The 18,030-nt window shown below is 49.6% G+C and overlaps 1 protein-coding gene across 12 annotated transcripts in view; it reads left to right on the plus strand.

Moving 5' to 3' along the window:
* AMPD3 (adenosine monophosphate deaminase 3) overlaps window positions 1-18,030 on the plus strand; it is a 47,595-nt gene that overhangs the window by 4,237 nt on the left and 25,328 nt on the right. For 2 of the 12 annotated variants that reach the window (XM_036325369.1, XM_036325368.1), the window contains exons 2-3: window positions 6,150-6,375; window positions 16,208-16,412. In XM_036325369.1, coding sequence (XP_036181262.1) covers window positions 6,155-6,375; window positions 16,208-16,412 — 426 coding nt within the window. In that variant the 5' untranslated portion in view covers window positions 6,150-6,154. Of the gene's footprint in view, window positions 1-777; window positions 1,009-1,192; window positions 1,866-2,421; window positions 2,741-2,956; window positions 5,743-6,149; window positions 6,376-15,164; window positions 15,185-16,207; window positions 16,413-18,030 lie in introns of those variants that run through there. The other 10 variants (XM_036325370.1, XM_036325367.1, XM_036325366.1 and 7 more) reach the window with 10 other exon arrangements.

Here is an 18,030-nt window from a genome sequence, read left to right on the forward strand (position 1 = left end):
CCTCTGGCAGAACAGGACTAAGGGATTGGATTCGTTTTCTCTATGAGTTCAGGATGTTTAATTAGTTAATGAATAAATATTACCCTCCCTCTAGGTCAGTGGTTCTCAACCTTCCTAATGCCGCGACCCTTTAATACAGTTCCTCATGTTGTGGTGACCCCCAACCATAAAATTATTTTCGTTGCTACTTCATAACTGTAATTTTGCTACTGTTATGAATCATAATGTAAATATCTGATATGCAGGATGTATTTTCATTGTTATAAATTGAACATAATTAAAGCATAGTGATTAATCACAAAAACAATATGTAATTATATATGTGTTTTCCGATAGTCTTCGGCGACCCCTGTGAAAGGGTCGTTCGATCCCCAAAGGGGTCGCGACCCACAGGTTGAGAATCGCTGCTCTAGGTTGATTGCAGCCTGCTGGCTGCACTGTTTATGAAACAGCTGTGAGGACAGGTGGATCATAATCCCTGAGTAGCTAAGGCTCAGCAGTGGCCCAAGGATCGTGTGTCAACCATGTAATCCTGCTCTGTCCGCACAGGAGCTATTATGTGGGCTCAGGGAGGCACAACCTCACGAATGGACATGACAAGGTGACTCAGGCCCAAATGAGGGCCAGAGCCAGCTCCTGGTAAACAACTGACCCTTCCTTTCTGGGCTCTTCTCCCCAGGATGTCAACAGCACCACAGAAATAGCCATTTTGCTCACGGTTATTTCCCTGACCCACGCCACTTATCTAAGTCACCGGGAGGCCGTGTGTCTGTTCTGAGCCTTCCCACCCAGGACTGTCTTTCTAAAGGGCAGATGGAGAGTGGAGCTTTGCGTCCTGATTCTGCTGTAATCCACCCTGGCGGCCTTTAGAGGACTGCTCTGTGGGTCACTGGAGGCAGCCCCACCTTCCCAGTGGGAGCGGCAGCTGCTGGTAGCAGGGGGCTGAGTCCAGCCAGGCCTCTGGAGGCTTCTCAGAGCTGGAGGCCCACGTAGGAGCCATGACTGGCAGTAAGGAGAGGGTGGGGAGGTTGGGCTCAGGTGGGTGGGGTGGGACATACTTCCTGTGTGTGTGTGTGTGTGTGTGTGTGTGTGTGTGTACACGTGCGCACAGTCACGCTCTGGTAGAGCTTGACAGGCTGCCCAGTCACCTGTGATACGCAGGTTCCTTGGGGCAAGAAAGGAAGGGCTGGAATAAGATCCGCCGGCTTTTCATCTCAGCTTGCTCCTGCTTGTTTCCCCTCTGTCTGAGTCTGTCCTTTCCTGGGAAAGGTTGGAGCAGTTCATAGACCTTCCCTTTTTCAGAGGAGGAGGTTCAGGGAGGAGCTCGCCTTGCAACTGGGCTCAGAGCTCCCCTGCCAGTCCTGGGGTGCCCTCAGTAGGTTGTTTTGATGGGGCCCTCCTAGGGGAGGCAGCAAAGGTGATGGTGTTGCAGGGCACTGCTCAGCTGTCAGGAGGAGTCTGGATGTTAGAGGGAGGCTGTGCTTCCCTTCTGTGGTGGGTCAGGAAGGCTGGTCCGTGGCTTGAGTTTCTTGCTCTGGCGAGGGCTGTGAACAGGGCCAGGGCACTGCAGTCAGGGTCTAGCAGCCGTGGATGATGGGCATGACCGGAGCCCATTAGGACTCTTGGAAATTTTCCACTTCCATTTCATATTCACGGGAGAATTTCCAGCTCGCGCTCAAGGCTGCTCACAGATATGCAAAGCAGAGCCCTCCCACCCCAGCAGCTGCTGATAGGAGCCAGCAGCTGCTGCTCTGACACTGACTCAGCTCAGCCTCCTGCCCAGCCCAGCCTGCAGCCCCGGCCTGAGTGCGTTGCCTGTGTGGCATCCTCAGGAGCAGCCATGGAGACTCCAGTGCCAGGATCAGGTCTGTGTCGTGGGTTCTGACGGTGGGAGTCTGGCGAGAGCAGGAAACAGTTTCATTTGTTTACCTATGGGGCGAGGTGCCTCCTTTCTGGAGGGACTATGGTGCCATGAACAGTTCCTGTTTGTTGAAATTGGTGGCATTTTACAGCTTTCTAACCCCGGGCCCTTCTACAGACTCATGGCGGGGTGTCGTATGTAAGGGTGAGATAAGCTGTATCACGAGCCAGTGCCGGTGAGTCCCGCGAAGCCTCCCACGTCTGCTGGCTGTGGCTGACAGAAAGTTGAAAGCCAGCTTTGAACAAGCAGCTGGAGCTACAGCTCTGCTTGACACCTGCAGAGCGGGCTTTCCTCCCCATGTGGCCTGTGTCTGTAGGCCTGAGAACACAGACGAGCCACGGGGGGGGTGGGGGGGGGGGGGCTGGCAGGTGGGGACTGTCTGCCAAGGATGCCCAGAAGGCAGCAAGGATATAGGAGGCGTCTGAGGCCCACTGCAGGAGATTAATATGGGTTGGAGGGGAGGGGAGAAGGGGGGTGTCTGTGGGGACATGGTACTCTGTGATCCTTGAGTCTTTGATGTGCCTTGTGAATCTGGGTGGAGGGGCTGGGGGTGTAGCATCTCCCTAATACTTGACTATAGGACCTGTTCTACCAGCAATAGGTATGGGCATCTTAAGGGACCCGGTTTGAAAAAGGCTGATTTAAGCTAAAGAAAGAGGGGGATCTTTTGTAGAAAGATGCATCCTGAAAAATACGTTTTGTTGGCTTGAGCAAGCTAAAGATGCTTCATGGAAAAGCATGGCAGGATCAGGCATCAGAGCCCTCGGGCACAAAGGACCCCCTGATGCCCGTTCCCGAGGGGGCCTGGGGTGTGTGCTGGTATGTGTTTGTGGGGTTAGGCGTAGGGGATGGGCAGGGGGTGGTGGGCAGCTTCTGTCCAGGGTGAGAGCTCATGAAGAGATGGGTCTCCGTGGTGCGATTCCTTTTGGGCTGGCCTCCCTGGGGTGTGTTCGGTGGGGGAGGACCCTAACTGTCAAAACCTGCAATGTTACAGTTTGTTTTTCTATTTTTCTCTCTTTTTTATAAACTCTTCAGTCTCCATTTCCTTTGTGTTTGTTAAAATGACGGTATGACAGCATTAATGATCAGAATCAGACATTGCCTCTCCCACAGGCAGTCCTGCCATCTGGCCATCTGAGTCCATGTCTCTCTTACAGCCCTTGTCCACCAGGGGCTGGCTACATGTTCAGATCTTTGCGACCAAGCCTGGGCATCGTTTTATGTATTTATTTTCTTCCCTACTTACTGTTATTTTGTAAGACATTTTTATGTGGCTGTATTGTCCTCTTAATTACAATTTTGGTTGCTTAACAATTTTTTTCAAGTGATTCTGCTCCTAATGCAGACATTTTAAAGCTGCGCGTGCAAACCCCATGTGTATTTTCCTTCCTTCAGATTCTTTTCTTCTAAGTCGTTTCTGGGGGGTGTTAAGTGGTGTGGGTGTCTCTTGGCTTTGGCTGCTCCTTGCCTGGGGCCTATAGGATGTCTCCCTCTGAGATGTGAGGTTTTGAAACGTCACCCCTGACCTGTGGCGTTAGACGGGGGAGGTGAAGGTCCAGATTCGTTCTGACCTAACAGCTCCTCTGGATCTGGTTCCCTGTCTCTCTTCATTTCTCTCCCCTGTCACCTTCTCCCAGCCTCTGCTCTGATGGTGTCCAGCTTCCCCTTCTCTCGGCTATAGGACGTGGTTATCTCTAGACAGCTATGCTCTTCCTCTTTGCAGGCCAGGCCTTTGCTGTTGCCCTGATCTCCGCCACCACAGACTAGCAGTGGTGTGTTGGGGTTCCTCTGTCCTAACCAGCTCCCTCCCACTCAACCCCCTAACGGTGAGAGGGGCCCAGGAAAGGCAGGGTCCTGGTGTGGAGGGAAGGAGGAAATCGGTTTCGCAGTTAAGGGGCCACAGATGTTCTTTACTGCCCGTTACGAGCATGCCTGTCTCCTTCCTGTCTGTCATGAATGCGACCCACGTGCTGCAGAGAAGACCTGGCAGCAAGCCTCCAGGGCAGTGCAAACCTCTCTGGTACCTAGAATTAAGGCACTCAGAGCTGAGGAGGCCTTGGGGACCGCTTAGTCTAGTCCCTTTTTCTCACAGCTGAGAAAACGGGCAGATGCGGAGAATGTCTGTCCCAAGGTTGCGCAGTGAGTCCCTCCTCCCCCACATTTGCTTCCTCTCCCTGCCAGACACCAACTGGGCACCGTCTCACCTTCATCCGCATCTGTTGGGCGGACAAAGCCACTTCTCTCTTTAAACCTTCCCTAAAGAAACCATGGAGATAGATGGACAGGAAGCTCTTCTTCCAGAGCCACTCCCGGTGAGGTGGCTGTTGAAAGGATGCAGTATTCACCCATTCCCTAAGTGTGAGGCTGCGTGTCCACCTGACACCCAGATGGACAAAGAGAAGCGGAACAGCGTCGCAGGTTAAGGGTACAAATGGAACCAGGTGCTGGGTTCAAATCCCTGTGCAGAGGCTCAGAGAGGAACAGGACAGGGGAGCCACGGCTGAGAACGGCATACGTCTCTGCTCACTGGCCAATGAGCTCTCTGTGCCTTCATGGTGTCATCAGTAAAAGGGCAATAATAGGATTAACAGATGTAATAAATATAAAGGCAGAATGTACTTAATAAGTGCTATCTAAGTGTTAGAAAAAAACAAAACAGAAAGGCAGAGAAACAGAAAAGAAAGGCACTAACCAGGTGATGTAGGCAGCCAGTGCTGGGAGTGGATAGGGCACGCCTCTTACAGGAATTGACTTTTCAGCTGGGCTGCGAAAGATAAAGAGTATTCCCGTCTCCAAACCTTTACAACAGTCCCCTCTTATCCACAGTTTTACCTCCTGTGATTTTACTTACTCATGGTGATCTGGGTGTGGAAATATTAAATAGAAAATTCCAGAAATAAACAATTCATATATTTTAAATTGCATGCCACTCTGAGCAGCGTGATGCAATCTCCTGTGGGCCTGCTCTGCCTTTCCCGTGATGTGAGTCATCCCTTTGTCCGGCGTCCCCACGCGGTAGATGCTTCCCACCGTTAGTCACTTAGCTGTCTCCGTCATCAGATCGACTGTGTCACAGTGCTTGTGTTCAAGGAACCCTTATTTTACTTAATAATGGCCCCAAAGCTATTCACATAATTTTTATTCACATAACTTTCATTACAGTATATTGCTATAATTTTTCTATTTTTCTATTTCTATTTTCAATATTAGTTATTGTTGTTAGTCTCCCCCTGTGCCTAATTCATAAATTAAACTTAATCAGAGGTACACATGTATAAAAAAGTCATAGTATATTGCCCAGCTGTGTGGCTCAGTGGTCGAGCATCGACCTAGGAACCAGGAAGTCATAGTTCTATTCCCAGGCAGGGCATATGCCCGGGTTTTGGGCTCGATCCCAGTAGGGGGCATACAGGAGGCAGCCTATCAATGATTCTCTCTCATCGTTGATGTTTCTATCTCCCTCTCCCTTCCTCTCTGAAATCAATAAAAATATATTTTTAAAAAAATCATAGTATATATAGGGTTCAGTATTATCTGGGGTTTCAGGCTTCCACTGGGGGGTCTTGCAACATATTCCCCATAGATATGGGGGTTGGGGGACTCCTGTATTGTATTTGTTGTGTCTTATTCGAAGTTCCAGAGGACTTGGAAGACTGTGGAACCGTGATTGAAAATTCTTTCTTTTCAGCAAACGGCCTTGTTTCATGTGAAGAGGAATGCAGCCTGGGATTCCCCAGGGCTCTGCTGTCATCCTGTGGGACCTTAAGATAATCATCAAACCCTTTGGGCTTCGGGCTTCCCCTCTGTGCAGTGGGAATGAGGTTTGGTCACTGTTGCACCTGGAATGGCCTCCTCAGTCTGCGGGAGGACGGTGCTGACCTCTTCCTTCTCCCCCACGGAAACAGAGCCGGGAAAGGCAGGGCTGTGGGTGTGCTTCGGATCCCGAGTTCAGGCCAATGGGAGCATACTTAGCGACAGTCCGTTCTTTGACTTCCGGACACTTGCTTTCTCATGGAATGCAACTGGCCCTGCAGTCTTCACATCCAGCTACTTGTTGAGCTAGTTCTAGACATTGGCATGCTGGGTTTTTGTCAGGGGAAATCCTGAGTAGGCCGCTGACCCCAAGGACTGGGGGCCTGGCCCTTATTTCAGTACCTTCTCCTCCCCGCACGGTGACTCCGGCCACCCAGTAATTCGTGAAGGTTAATGCTTGTTCTTTCTCTGTTAGCCGAGATGCCGCGCCAGTTCCCCAAGCTGAACATCTCTGAGGTGGACGAGCAAGTCCGGCTCCTGGCCGAGAAGGTGTTCGCTAAAGTGCTCCGAGAAGAGGACAGCAAAGATGCCCTGTCCCTCTTCACCGTCCCCGAGGACTGCCCCATCGGCCAGAAGGAGGCCAAGGAGAGGGAGCTGCAGAAGGAGCTGGCGGAGCAGGAGTCGGTGGAGACCGTGAAAAGGTTTGTCCCCACGACTCAGCTGTCGTGTGCACAGTTGTGCAGACCCAGGCCGCCTGTGTACGTTCATCCCGAGTTGAGGTGGCTCATGGGAACTGGCCTGTCCCTGGGAGCTGAGCTTACTTCTTAGCCAAAATCACTTGACCATCACTTAGTTCATGAAGGACATTTCGGTGTGTCTGTTTAGTTGAAAAGATAAAAAACCCGCTCTCTCTTTGCTGTTGTTTTAATAATGAACCAAGTACATAAATACACACTATTTCCAAATGAAATTGCTATTTTCTTTTTGTAAATTTTAGGATTTCTTGGGAAATACCAATTTTACTTCTTTTCATCACTTGACAAGTACTTTGCATTATTAATTAACTCAGCTCACTGTTTACCGGCTCCTATGCCATGCAATGGGAATGTAATAAAGAACAGGATAGATGTAGTCCCTCCCCTGTAGCATTTACAGTGGTCTAGGCAGTAATTAAGTAAATGGACAAATTAATTTTAAAAAATGGACAAATTATGTGCAGTATTAGTCAGGTCTAATCAGAAAAACAGAAACCACGTGAGTACTGGAAATAGGATTTCATGCAGGGAGTTGGTTACAGAGGTGGTAGAGAACTGAGAACACAAGCAGGGGGGAGGGGGCCACCCAGAGATTGGGCACAGTAGGAAGCAGCTACCACGGTTAGCTGGAGAGTCAGTGGAAAGAGGTGGCATTGCTGGAGCCCAGGGTGGAGAAGCTGGGACTGCGGTGGCCTTTCCCATGGACACTGGAGCCAAGGAGGAAAGGCAACAGCTGCAGAGATGCCTCCTAAGGCAGAGATAGACGCAGGAGATACCTGGCTTTAATCCTTATGGCACCTTCCAGTTTTCTTCCGTGGTTGCCATTGGCCAAACCTAGCCAGAAGGTAGCTGACGCATAGGGGAACATTCACTCCTCAGGGGAAGGTGAGGAGTGAATCTGAGGACAAACAGGTCCAGGCCCAGGCCAGGGGCTCTGAAGGAGATGAATAGGAGTTTGAGAGAGAGGAAAAAAAGGTGTGTGTGCATGGGTGGGGTGGGGGTGGGGGATAGTCCTTTTTCAGAAGGGGTCGTTAGGGAAGGTTTCTTGGAGGAGGTGATATTGTAGCTATAAAGGATGTAAAGGGTATAAAGGACCCAGCTATGTGCAGAGCTGGTGAGAGCGGTACAAAGGCCCTCTATCTTCAAGGCCCATGTGGGGTAGAGGTGTGGTTAAAGGGGTAAGCAAGCGCCAGGACAGGCATCAGATCAGACTGGCCTTGTGCTCCCCGATAAGAAGTTTGGATCTTGGTCCAAGTGCAGTGGGAAGCCCTCACCCTCTCACAGTTTATCTCACCTGGGAGGGCAGCATTAAAGAGTAAAAACCTTTGATGAAGTGTCCAGTGGGGCTCTGGCTGGACGCCTGCCTGGCCAGCGTACTGCAGACTTCAATAGCTAACGTAATGGAACTGGCGTCTCTTCTGCAATCAGGTTCTTCCTAAGGCACCTCCTTATTTTGAAAGGCAAGTCCTTTCCTTTCTTGGTAGAGTAAGGGAAGACTTGGTTCAGTCTTCCCTTAACTTTTTTTGGAAAGAAGTAAAACGTCGAGTATTGGTATAAAGACAAGAACAGAGCTTCACCACCCAGAAAATAAATGCTCTCCCTCCTCAGGGGGACTGTGAGCCCGTGAAGTGAAGGGGTTGTTGTTGCCATCTGCCAACTCTGAGTGCCAGCCTTGTATTGGGAGAGGAGGGGTGGCCCCAGGCTCAGCGGCATGGTCATCCCTGGTGGGCAAAGAAGGGCATGACTGTAGAGACCCTTGTCCCACCGCCCTGGCTTCTCAAGTGGAGACTTCATGGGCTGACTGGTCTGTAGGACCTACTTTGTCTTTTGAATAAGCCTTTAAATCTTTAGTAAAGAGGGGTCCTGGCATTTTTTCATTACCAGGAATAAGAGGTCTCTGACTCCAGTTTCCATTACATAGAGACACTGGGCCAGACGTCTGTAAAAAGAGATTGTTTCCTATCTTCCTCCAAGTGCAAATGGTGCTCTGTGATTCCAGATATTCTTCTGCAAATTCCGCTCCAGAAATGTTGTTCTGTCCCTACGTCCTAGGTTGTGGTGGTCATGGTGTGCCTCCCTTTAGGCTGGAAGCTCCTTGAGGAGTGTATCTGGCTCCCACTGCACCCCGGGATCCAGCCCAGGACTCGGCCTGTGTTGGTGAGCAGTGGGTGTGCAGCAGAGGAAAGAGGTCCTGTTTCCCCTGTTTCACCACAGATGCTGCGCCTGGGTGGCCACAACTCCCAGCAACATTGTGTTCTGCCACTCACCATTGAGCCCTGTGACCCCGGGACAAATTAAGAAACCTCTCTGTGCCCTGTTTCTTCCTCATCTATAAAATGAGGATGGTAATAGTAGTTGCTTTCATGAGGTGTCCTGAGGAATGAGGGAGTTAACATCTGTAAAAGGCTCAGGACAGGGCCTGGGCACAGTAAACCCCATGCATATGTTCCCTATCCAACCTCCTGCTGCTCAGATGGAGATGGGCCGCAACAGCAGCTGCCTCTTGCCGTGGGTGAAGTGCTGGGCTGCCCAGTTTGCCTTCCTTCTGTAATACCTGCATCTTAGTAAGTGGATATTCTTATGACCTCGATTTTGCGGATTAGGAAACTAAGGCTCAGAGAAGTTCATTTGCACAAGTACACGTAGCAAGTAAGTGACAGAGCAGGGACTAAAACTCACGTCTTTTGCTGTGGAAACAAAGAAAGAGGTTTGGAATGAGCCTAGTCAAGTATACATACATATATCATAGTGAAATATGTAAAAAGATTGTCAAGAAATAAACACTTTTATTATGGTGTTGGCAATATATGGGAATTTTAAAACATTAAAAAAATCAGCAACCAATGAAAAACATTTAAAAAGGAGCATTAAAAACAACAACGCATGTCTTTGGAATGCAGAACCCCACACTTTGCCCAGGAGGCTCTCCCACTGTTAGGGGTGGGGTGGGGTCCTTGGCTCCATCGTAGGCACTGGAGCGACATGGGTGTGGCTCCCCAATATATAATTGGCTGCTTCTGAATGAGATGGGGAGAAACTTGGCCGAAGCTCTACTCTACCCCCTGGCTTTTTTTCTGCCAATGACAGCCTGGTCCCTCGACTACCTGGCCGATGTCTCAGTGTCCTCTGGGGCTGTGTACCCCCAATTTTGTCTTTCTGTTTCACTGCTCAGCAGAGGTACCATTATGCAAATGTTCAGGTGTGACCAGTTTAGTGGAGGAACCCTCTCCCCGGCCTCCTCTTCATCTCCAGCTCCTCCCTGACATTCTGAGTATACACGGTGACAGGGAGCTTTCCTGCAAGGGGCCCACCGGCCTCCAAGTCTGCAGTCAGTGGATTTGTTTCAAACTGTGACATGAGATGGGGCTTCCAGTTTGGGAAAAGCCCTCCCTCGCCCTGGCTCCTCTGATAAGCCTGGATATTCCTGGTGCTTGGAGAAGGCTTTTTAAATTTTCTATTTTTACAACCATTTTCTTTTTCTCTTGTATTTAAAAAAAAAAAAAAAAAAAAAAGGACTCTTCTAAGTCTACTGTAAAAGCATAAGATAGAACCAGGAAGTAAAACAGCTTCTTACAAAAAAGAAAAACTTGGTCTGTGAATAGGAAAGATGAGCGCCTAGAACGCAGTGGCTTGCTGTGTAGGATTCCAGTGGCTGTAAGAACTGAACTGGGCCCAGACGGCTCCCTTCTAGCATTGGGGGCTGAGTCCAGGAAGCCAGTGCCCAGGCTGCTGGGAGAAGCACGTGTTTTTACAGGCGAGGCCCCAATCAGGAGGCCAGCAGGGATGGCTTGCTGCAGGGCCCCGCCTCCTTAGGAAAATGGTATTGTCCAGGTCTCCACTGGGAGGGGGGTTGGGGGGACGGCTTACGGTGAGAGGGAGGGGTGGGCAATCTATGGAATCAAAGTCAGAAGCTAAAGACAAGAAGACAGGAAAAGCCCGGTGGTGCCCAGAAGCTATCTTTTGTTCACTTTGAATCCCTTCATATTACCTAGCCCGAGTTCACCTAACAAGTACATAGTTGAAACTTAGCCAACATTGACAACACGAAAAATTTCTGAGCAACCAAAATGCACATTAGGGCTCTCTGGCCTCTCCTATTTCTTCTTTTTAAGTAACTTTATTGGGATGTAATCCATATAACACACTATCCACCCATTTAAGATATATAATTCAGTGGTTTTTATTACATTTGCAGAGTCGTGCAGCCATCACCACCAGTTAGGGCTGGAATATTTTTATCATCTCCAAAAGAAACCTATACCTTTTAGCTATCATCCTCCCAATATTTCTATCCCATCTCCTATTTATTATTACGTTGCACAGATTCTAATAAGCTGGTGATCTTGTTTCTTATCCTGTGACAATTTTTTAAAAATTTATTGCTGACACTATTACAGATGTCCCTCATTCCCCCCCCCTTTACCCACCTCTGCCCAGCCCCTGTCCCCACTCCCTCTGACCATCACCACGCTGCATACATGTTCTTTGGCTAATCTCTTCACCTTCTTTCATCCCTCCTGCCCCACCCATCTCCCTCTGACATCTGCCAGTCTGTTCCATGTATCCATGCCGCTGGTTCTATTTTGTTCATTAGAGTCCACATTGAAGTGAGATCCTATGGTATCAAATTTAAGGAAGCAAATTGGAAGTGAGAGAAGAACTTTTAGAGACAGGGTCGCAGAAGGGATGTGTGGTGATTATGAGCCCAGGCTTTGGTTTGGATCCAGTCCAAACTGGGTTCAAATGACAGCCCTGTCTTTCATCAGGTCTGGCCTTGGGCGCGTCTTCTAACTGCAGGAGAAACATTTTCAATCTGTGCAGTGAGTGCAATTAAAGGACCCATCTTGTGAGAATTAAATGAGCTAATACGCATGACTGCTTAGCACAGTGCTGGGAACATTATTAGCGTTCCTGTTTTTGTTATTGTTAGTATTAGACAGGCAACAGTGAGGGAGGAAATGGAACAATTGTGAAAAGCAGATGAAGAATTCGAAGCACTGCAGTCTCAGAGCAAAACGCCTCGAAGATGGTGACTGGATCGTACAATGATGACCTTGAGTCACCGAGAGAACTTTAGATTATGTGCAGCACGCTCTGACTAAGACTCAGGATTATGATTTTCATTGTAAAAAGCCACACCAAAGTTGGTATTTTTAAAAATTAGGGGACAGACGTGATCTGAAAAATGTAGCTCTCCAAAACGGCAACTTCCTCAAGAATGTACTGAGTAAAGCAGGTAAATAGATACTTGTTATGAATTGTATATAGCTCAGATAAAGTGCTGTTACATCATTTATTTTATGAAACTTCTTCAATCTGGGGGAGGTAACTTATTCATTCATGGCCATTGACAAAGGAACTTCATTTGAAACAGCCAATTCATCTGCTTTTTCAAGTTGAGAATGGAGCATTTAAAACTTAATTTAAAAGGTAGTAAGCTTGTACTTCATTTTGACCTCTGGGATCTTTCTGGAGAAGGGCAGCTGGGAAGGCCTGGGGAAGGGGAGCTAGGGAGGAGGCCGGTGAATGGAGACCGGCCCTTGGTCGGGAGGGAGGGAAGGAGAGAAGACAGCCATAGGGGAGGGTTCTCTATCAGAAGGAAGTGATGCAGGGAGCCTTCTCTAACCTGCTGCTCCGCTGCACCTGCCCCCAGTCTGGAGCAGGTGTCTCCTCTGGGATCCCCAACAACCAAGGCTTTCTCACCACACCAACCATGTTGTCTGATGACAATGAGGACAGTCTGTTGAACTGTCCAACCATCAGAGCCATTACTGGTCAGCCCCTGGAGTCAGGGTTAAATTTCATCAATCCATCTACCCCCAGGGCCTGGCACAAGTAGATTATTCAATAGAGAGAGGTCCCCCTGTGGCCCCTGATTCATTGTACATAATTGAGAGCCTTTGGGGAAAGGTTTGCTCTGGTGCCACGCCCTGCCTGGCAGTCCTCTGGGCAGACTACACAGGGCGGTGAGCTGCAAAGGCCCCTGGGAAGATGCCAGCTGTTCTCTAGAAGAGCAAGAGGGGCCCTGCTTCTTACCTTGGGCTTAGCACATAAATCAATCAAATGTTATGACCGAAGACTCTGGGATGTCTGGTTCCCAGGAGCTGAGGAGGGCTAGGGAGTGGGGCAGGGGAAGAGTTGGGACACCGTGAGTGGCAGAGGCAGCCAAGGGCCCTAGAGCATGCTGGTGCGGGCATCAGAACAACGGAGAAAGGCTGTTCACCATCTTGTGCTGACAAGCTGGTCAGGCAAGAAGGTCCCTGTGGACCAGGAGGACGAAGCTGCTTCCTGGCCTGTGGGCTCTCTGGCCTGGCCTGGATCTGGTGTCCTCATAGCCCCACACCCCGCCAGAGTTTTGGCAGGAGTGTGTGTCTGCCAGGGGGACATGTGGGCAGAGAAGGAGGGGGTGTGCCAGCTGTGGCAGAGTGAGCTGGCTTCCTCTGGTGCCCCAGGGGTGGCACGAGGTGCAGCAGGTGCACCTGTGGACAGACAGATCTTGGCCCATCAAAAGGAAGTGCTTTCTAACAAATGGAATGGATCGTGTTTTGTTCACCTTGTGTTTATGTGCCTAACACTGGCCTGGCCCAGAGTAGGTGCTTGGCAGATGGTTTTTTGAATACAATCGAATGCTGATGTGTTATTCGGAAATGTAGTGAGCTCTCTGTCACTGGAGATATTCAAGCAAAAGCTGCCGCTGTGAGAGGGTTGGAGTATATCATCTTTAAAGTCCTTTCCAGCCAGGAGACCCCCATGGTTCTAAAATTCAGATAACAGTTATGGTAAGCTTTTATTGTTGTGACACATATGGGGAGCTTCAGGTGGTCTTGAGAGGGAAAGAAGGATGTGTGTGTGTGTGTGTGTGTGTGTGTGTGCATGCACAAACACACTCACACACGCACACACACACACACAGCTGCTGCTCTCATTTTTGTTGGCTGAGCCTCGGTTGTATAGAATGGACACTAGATATGGGCTTATGATGTCCCTCCCTAATCTCCAGACCCTTTGAATATCATGAGACATCACTCCTGTGATTATGCTGTGGTATGTGGCACAGTGGACCTGAAGATAGGGACGTTACCAGGTGGGCATCACCTAATCACAGGCTGGTCGTAGAGGGGGGAGTCAGAGAATCGGAGCACTGGAACCAAGGTCATGCCTGGCTTTGAAGATGGAGGGTGTCTGTGTGTAAGAAAGCGAGTGACACCTGCCCAGGAGCCAGCAAGGAACTAGGGGCCTCAGGCTGTGGTCCCATGGAACTGGATTCTGCCAGTACCCTAAGTGAGCTTGGGAGTGGATTTTCTCCCAGAGTCTCCACATAGAAGCTCGGTGTGACCATCATCTTGATTTTGTCCTTTGATACCCTGAGCATTGAGCCCAGTCACGCCCGCCCAGACTTCTCAGCTGCAGACGTGTGTTGTGTGTTGTTGAAGCCGTCTGGCTGTGGCAGCTTGTCATGCAGCAAGAGAACATGAACACAGGGCCCTCTCCATGGACTCCATTGAGCTTTCTCAATTTTCTGAGACACAAACTTAGTGGTTAGCTCTGGTTACTCCAAGCCCTTTCCTAAGGTGAGTGGGCCCTGAGGAGGGGTTGGCCCATCTGGTGGTAAACCTTGTGTCTGCAAAGTCTGAGCTCCAGCCTGCGGATGCTCACATGTGACATCTGGGCTCACCTGAAGACCGAGGCTGGAGCCATAATGGACGTCTTCAAGAAGGAGACTTCTTTGGACACCAGCATGTGGACACTGGCTTCCTCAATGGGCAGAAGGATGTGGACATTTCTAGGACAAGCCTGGTGGGGTGTTGGCTTAGCCAGCCTCCCAGCTTTCTGATCGTGGGGTGCTTTTTTTTTACTGTTCTTACCTTACACGTCACCTTGCTTCTCCTTGGCGGGACCAGCCATCAGGCGGCACTGGCTGAAGCATGTGTGGCACTTGGCTTAGAGATTAACAACAGTGACCTGGCAGGCTTGTGAGTGACACAGAAGCCAGTCTCATGGGGCTCGAGGGAGCCTGTCAGAATGTGAGAGGGAGCCCAAAGCATGGCTCTTCCTCTAATTGCGAATGTCCAAACAATGCGAAAGTGAGAACCTCATTACTCAGGGTGATGATGGACTGACATGAGCTGGCATCGTCCTTGGCTCAGCTCTGTGTGATGAATGGATGGCAGGCTGCGGAGGCCTGGGCCGAGGCTCCTGGCGTTCGTTCAGGCTGAGTTTCCCAAACAACGCAGTGCACCTGTTATGCAGGGCCAGGGGCTGGGCAAAGATGGACTCTGGGAAAGTGGTCGCCTCCACTTTCCAGGTGTAAACAGCCTTGTGCCCAGAGAGGTGATGAGGAACAGCAAGCCATGGCAAGTGGTGGGTGTATAAACAAGGGAGGGAACTGTGGTTCCTGAAAAATCACCAGTGGGTCTGTGAGGAGATCTGGCCAAGAGCCAGGAGGAAGTCAGCTGCTTCCTGTGAGCCATGAGACTCTGAGAGATTAACCGATTTCTCCACACCCTATAGGTGTCACTGGTGCCTAGAGAAGAGGAGGGGCTCTGTGGACTCTGGTGGGTCGTGGTTGTCACCCAGTCCTTTGCTGGTGGCTGTAGGCTCTGACACCACGGGGTGGCAATGCCAGGGAGGCAGAGAGAGACAAGAGAGAGCGGAGTGTTCAGGGCCTCGCCTCACTGCTGTTAATTCCCTTCCTGGGATCCTAGGACTTGGGATGTTGTCATTGGAAACATTACTATTTTAGTTAATGAGGAAGGTGAGTATTCACAAATCAGCATTGCAAATAGGCATGAGATGTAGCATTTAAAAAAATATATTTTTATTGATTTCAGAGAGTGAGAGTGAGATAGAAACATTAATGATGAGAGAGAATCATGGATCGGCTGCCTCCTGCATGCCCCACACTGGGGATTGAGCCCATAACCCTGGCATGACTTCCTGGTTCATAGGTTGATGCTCAACCACTGAGCCACGTCGGGTGGGCGAGCGAGATGTAGCATTTCAAACTGACCTTGTTGTGCCCACTTCTCCACGAGTTTGTAAAGTCATCTATTGGTGCCAAGGTGACGGGTCCAGAGGGACCTGAAATTGATGCTGATTAATCAGTTTTCCATAATAGACTCAGGTCTGTGCCTGCCAGGCAGAAGCAGCTAGGAAGGCTCATGGCAGCCTCGAGGAAGGAGCAGCCGGGGTAACAGGGTGGAGCAGGTACCAGGGAGGGAGGAGGCCCAGGGCTAGCTGCCACCTTGCCTTGTGACTTTGAGTAAGCCCTTTTCTATCTCTGGGTCCCTGACTTTTATGAAACAATGAGGTGTGACTGGTTCCTGGTCTTGATGTCTTCTGGCGCCAATGCTCCAGATTTCCAACTCTGGGAAATAGTGTCACTTCTCTCTGTGACCCTGCTCATAGTCCTTCCTGAGACTGTCATACACTGGGACTTAGACTTTGGGTTGTCTGAAGACAGCGTGCTGGTTGACATGGTATTGTCCTCTTCTGTCCTCGGGGTTAGACCCCTGCAGGATGGTCTGTCCTCTTCTTCACAGAGCAAACAGCCCATGACCATTCTTAGTGACCACAGCGATGGGTGTCTGGATGGCTGTTTTGTATCTTACGCAGGTGTGTTTAAGAGGAAACCATAACTAATTAGATCTTAACAGTAAGACCAACATCAGTGATGAATCAGAGCAAAACTCTCCTGCCACGGGTATAACAAGACTCTTTATCACTTGCCCAAATTAGCTACTGACATCTCCCCCTTTTCCTTGTGCTTGGCTTTTAGAAAGAAAAGTTTCAAGATGATTCGGTCCCAGTCCCTGTCTCTGCAAATGCCAACGCAGCCAGATTGGAAGGGCCCCCCGACAACCACTCCAGCCATGTCTCCTGCAACACCTGTGCCCCCTGGAGCCACTTGCCAGCTTGCACCAGCACCTTTTGCCATGCCCGAGTACCAGCGGGTAACCATCAGCGGAGATTACTGTGCTGGGGTAAGGTGTCTCCCACTCGCCCTACTCTCCCTCTCCGTGGGATCCCCTGGGGGCTGCGTGAGGGTGGGATGTGCCTTGTGCAGAGGCCAGAGCCCGTTGGGCCATTGGGTTATGCCCAGCCCTGAAGCCTGGCCCAGTCTGTAGGTGTCTGGCAGTGGGCAGGAGGTATAGGAATTAGAAAAGGAAGGTCCTGGCTGAGGTTGTGGGGTATGGGTGTCTAGGGTGCTGTCCATTCCTGTGAGGAGGGCCTGGGCTGTGAGCTGACATGCTGTGCCCTTGGCCTATCAGTTCCCTGTGTTCTCTGCCCTGAAGCCCATTGAGGAAGGTGTCCCTTTAGTGTTCCCAGATATTGAATGGATTCAAAGTCCTGTTGTTGATTGGTTTGCTGATTCGGCTCTCTCAGCTTCCTTAGATATAGGTTAGCCCTCCAGCCAGGAAGAGAGGGTGCTGATGAGGAAGTGAATGAGCTGATGTACACACCAAGTCAGTTAACTCAGTCACTGAAAATGTGCTAATTTCAGCTGGTAGGAGGATGCATTTTTATTGCTTACTCAGAAAGAGAAATATCACTGAAGTTAGTGCTGGGGTTAAGTTTGGTTCTGTCTCCCTGGCCCTCAACCTACTACTTGTGCCTACTACTTGACCGTGTTATTCTCTTTCTCTTTCCTTTTTCACGGTAGTTTTAGAATATATACTATACCAGAGAAAGCAAAGTGGCTTACGACTCTTCTTACACATTTCCCCCTAGCCATAACAACATATATTATTTTGGGGGCAATAGAGAATCCTTGCATATGGTACAAAATATAAAAAAACACACCCAAATTATATAGTTCTCCAGCACCCAGTTCCCTTTCTCAGAGGCAGCCCTTGGCTTGATTTCTTGTGTGTTCTCACATACCTGGCCGGTGTACCTGCAATTAATTATATACACATGGTTCGTTTATTTGTACACAAACGGTAGTTTACTATACACTTAATATAACTGAGCCTAGCTTTTTTTCACTTAACAGTACCTCTTGGAGATAATGCCATATCATTAAAGAACTTCCTTGTTCTTTTTTTAAAAAAATTATCTTAAAGTTGCTACCAGCAACAGTGCAAACATTCCAAACACCTGCAAATTGTCATTTTATTTTTTCAAAGTACATTTTTATTGATTTCAGAGAGGAAAGGAGAGGGAGAGAAAGATAGAAACATCAATGATGAGAGAGAATCATTGATCAGCTGCCTCCTGAACACCCCCTACTGGGGATCGAGTCCGCAACCCAGGCATGTGCCCTTGACCGGAATCAAATCTGGGACCCTTCAGTCCGCAGGCCAACACTCTATCCACTGAGCCAAACCAGCTAGGGCATCCTTGCTCTTTTTTACTAACGCATAGTTTTCCACTGTGCGATGTATGCTATCTTACTCATGTGCCCATGGATGGGAATTTTGGTTGATTGGAAGCAATGCAGGCCTTGTCTGAAGACGCAGCTTCCTGTCCTATGTCCCCCCAGCCGATGGCCTTTGGGCAGAGCAGTGGAAAGGGAGAGTCGAGGTGGGCTGACAGCTAGCTGAATGGGAGGACATTGGCCGGGGGCCATGGTCGGCAAACTGCGGCTCGCGAGCCACA

This window comes from Myotis myotis, unplaced genomic scaffold (genome assembly GCF_014108235.1).
Source record: "Myotis myotis isolate mMyoMyo1 unplaced genomic scaffold, mMyoMyo1.p scaffold_m19_p_10, whole genome shotgun sequence".
NCBI lineage: Eukaryota > Metazoa > Chordata > Mammalia > Chiroptera > Vespertilionidae > Myotis > Myotis myotis.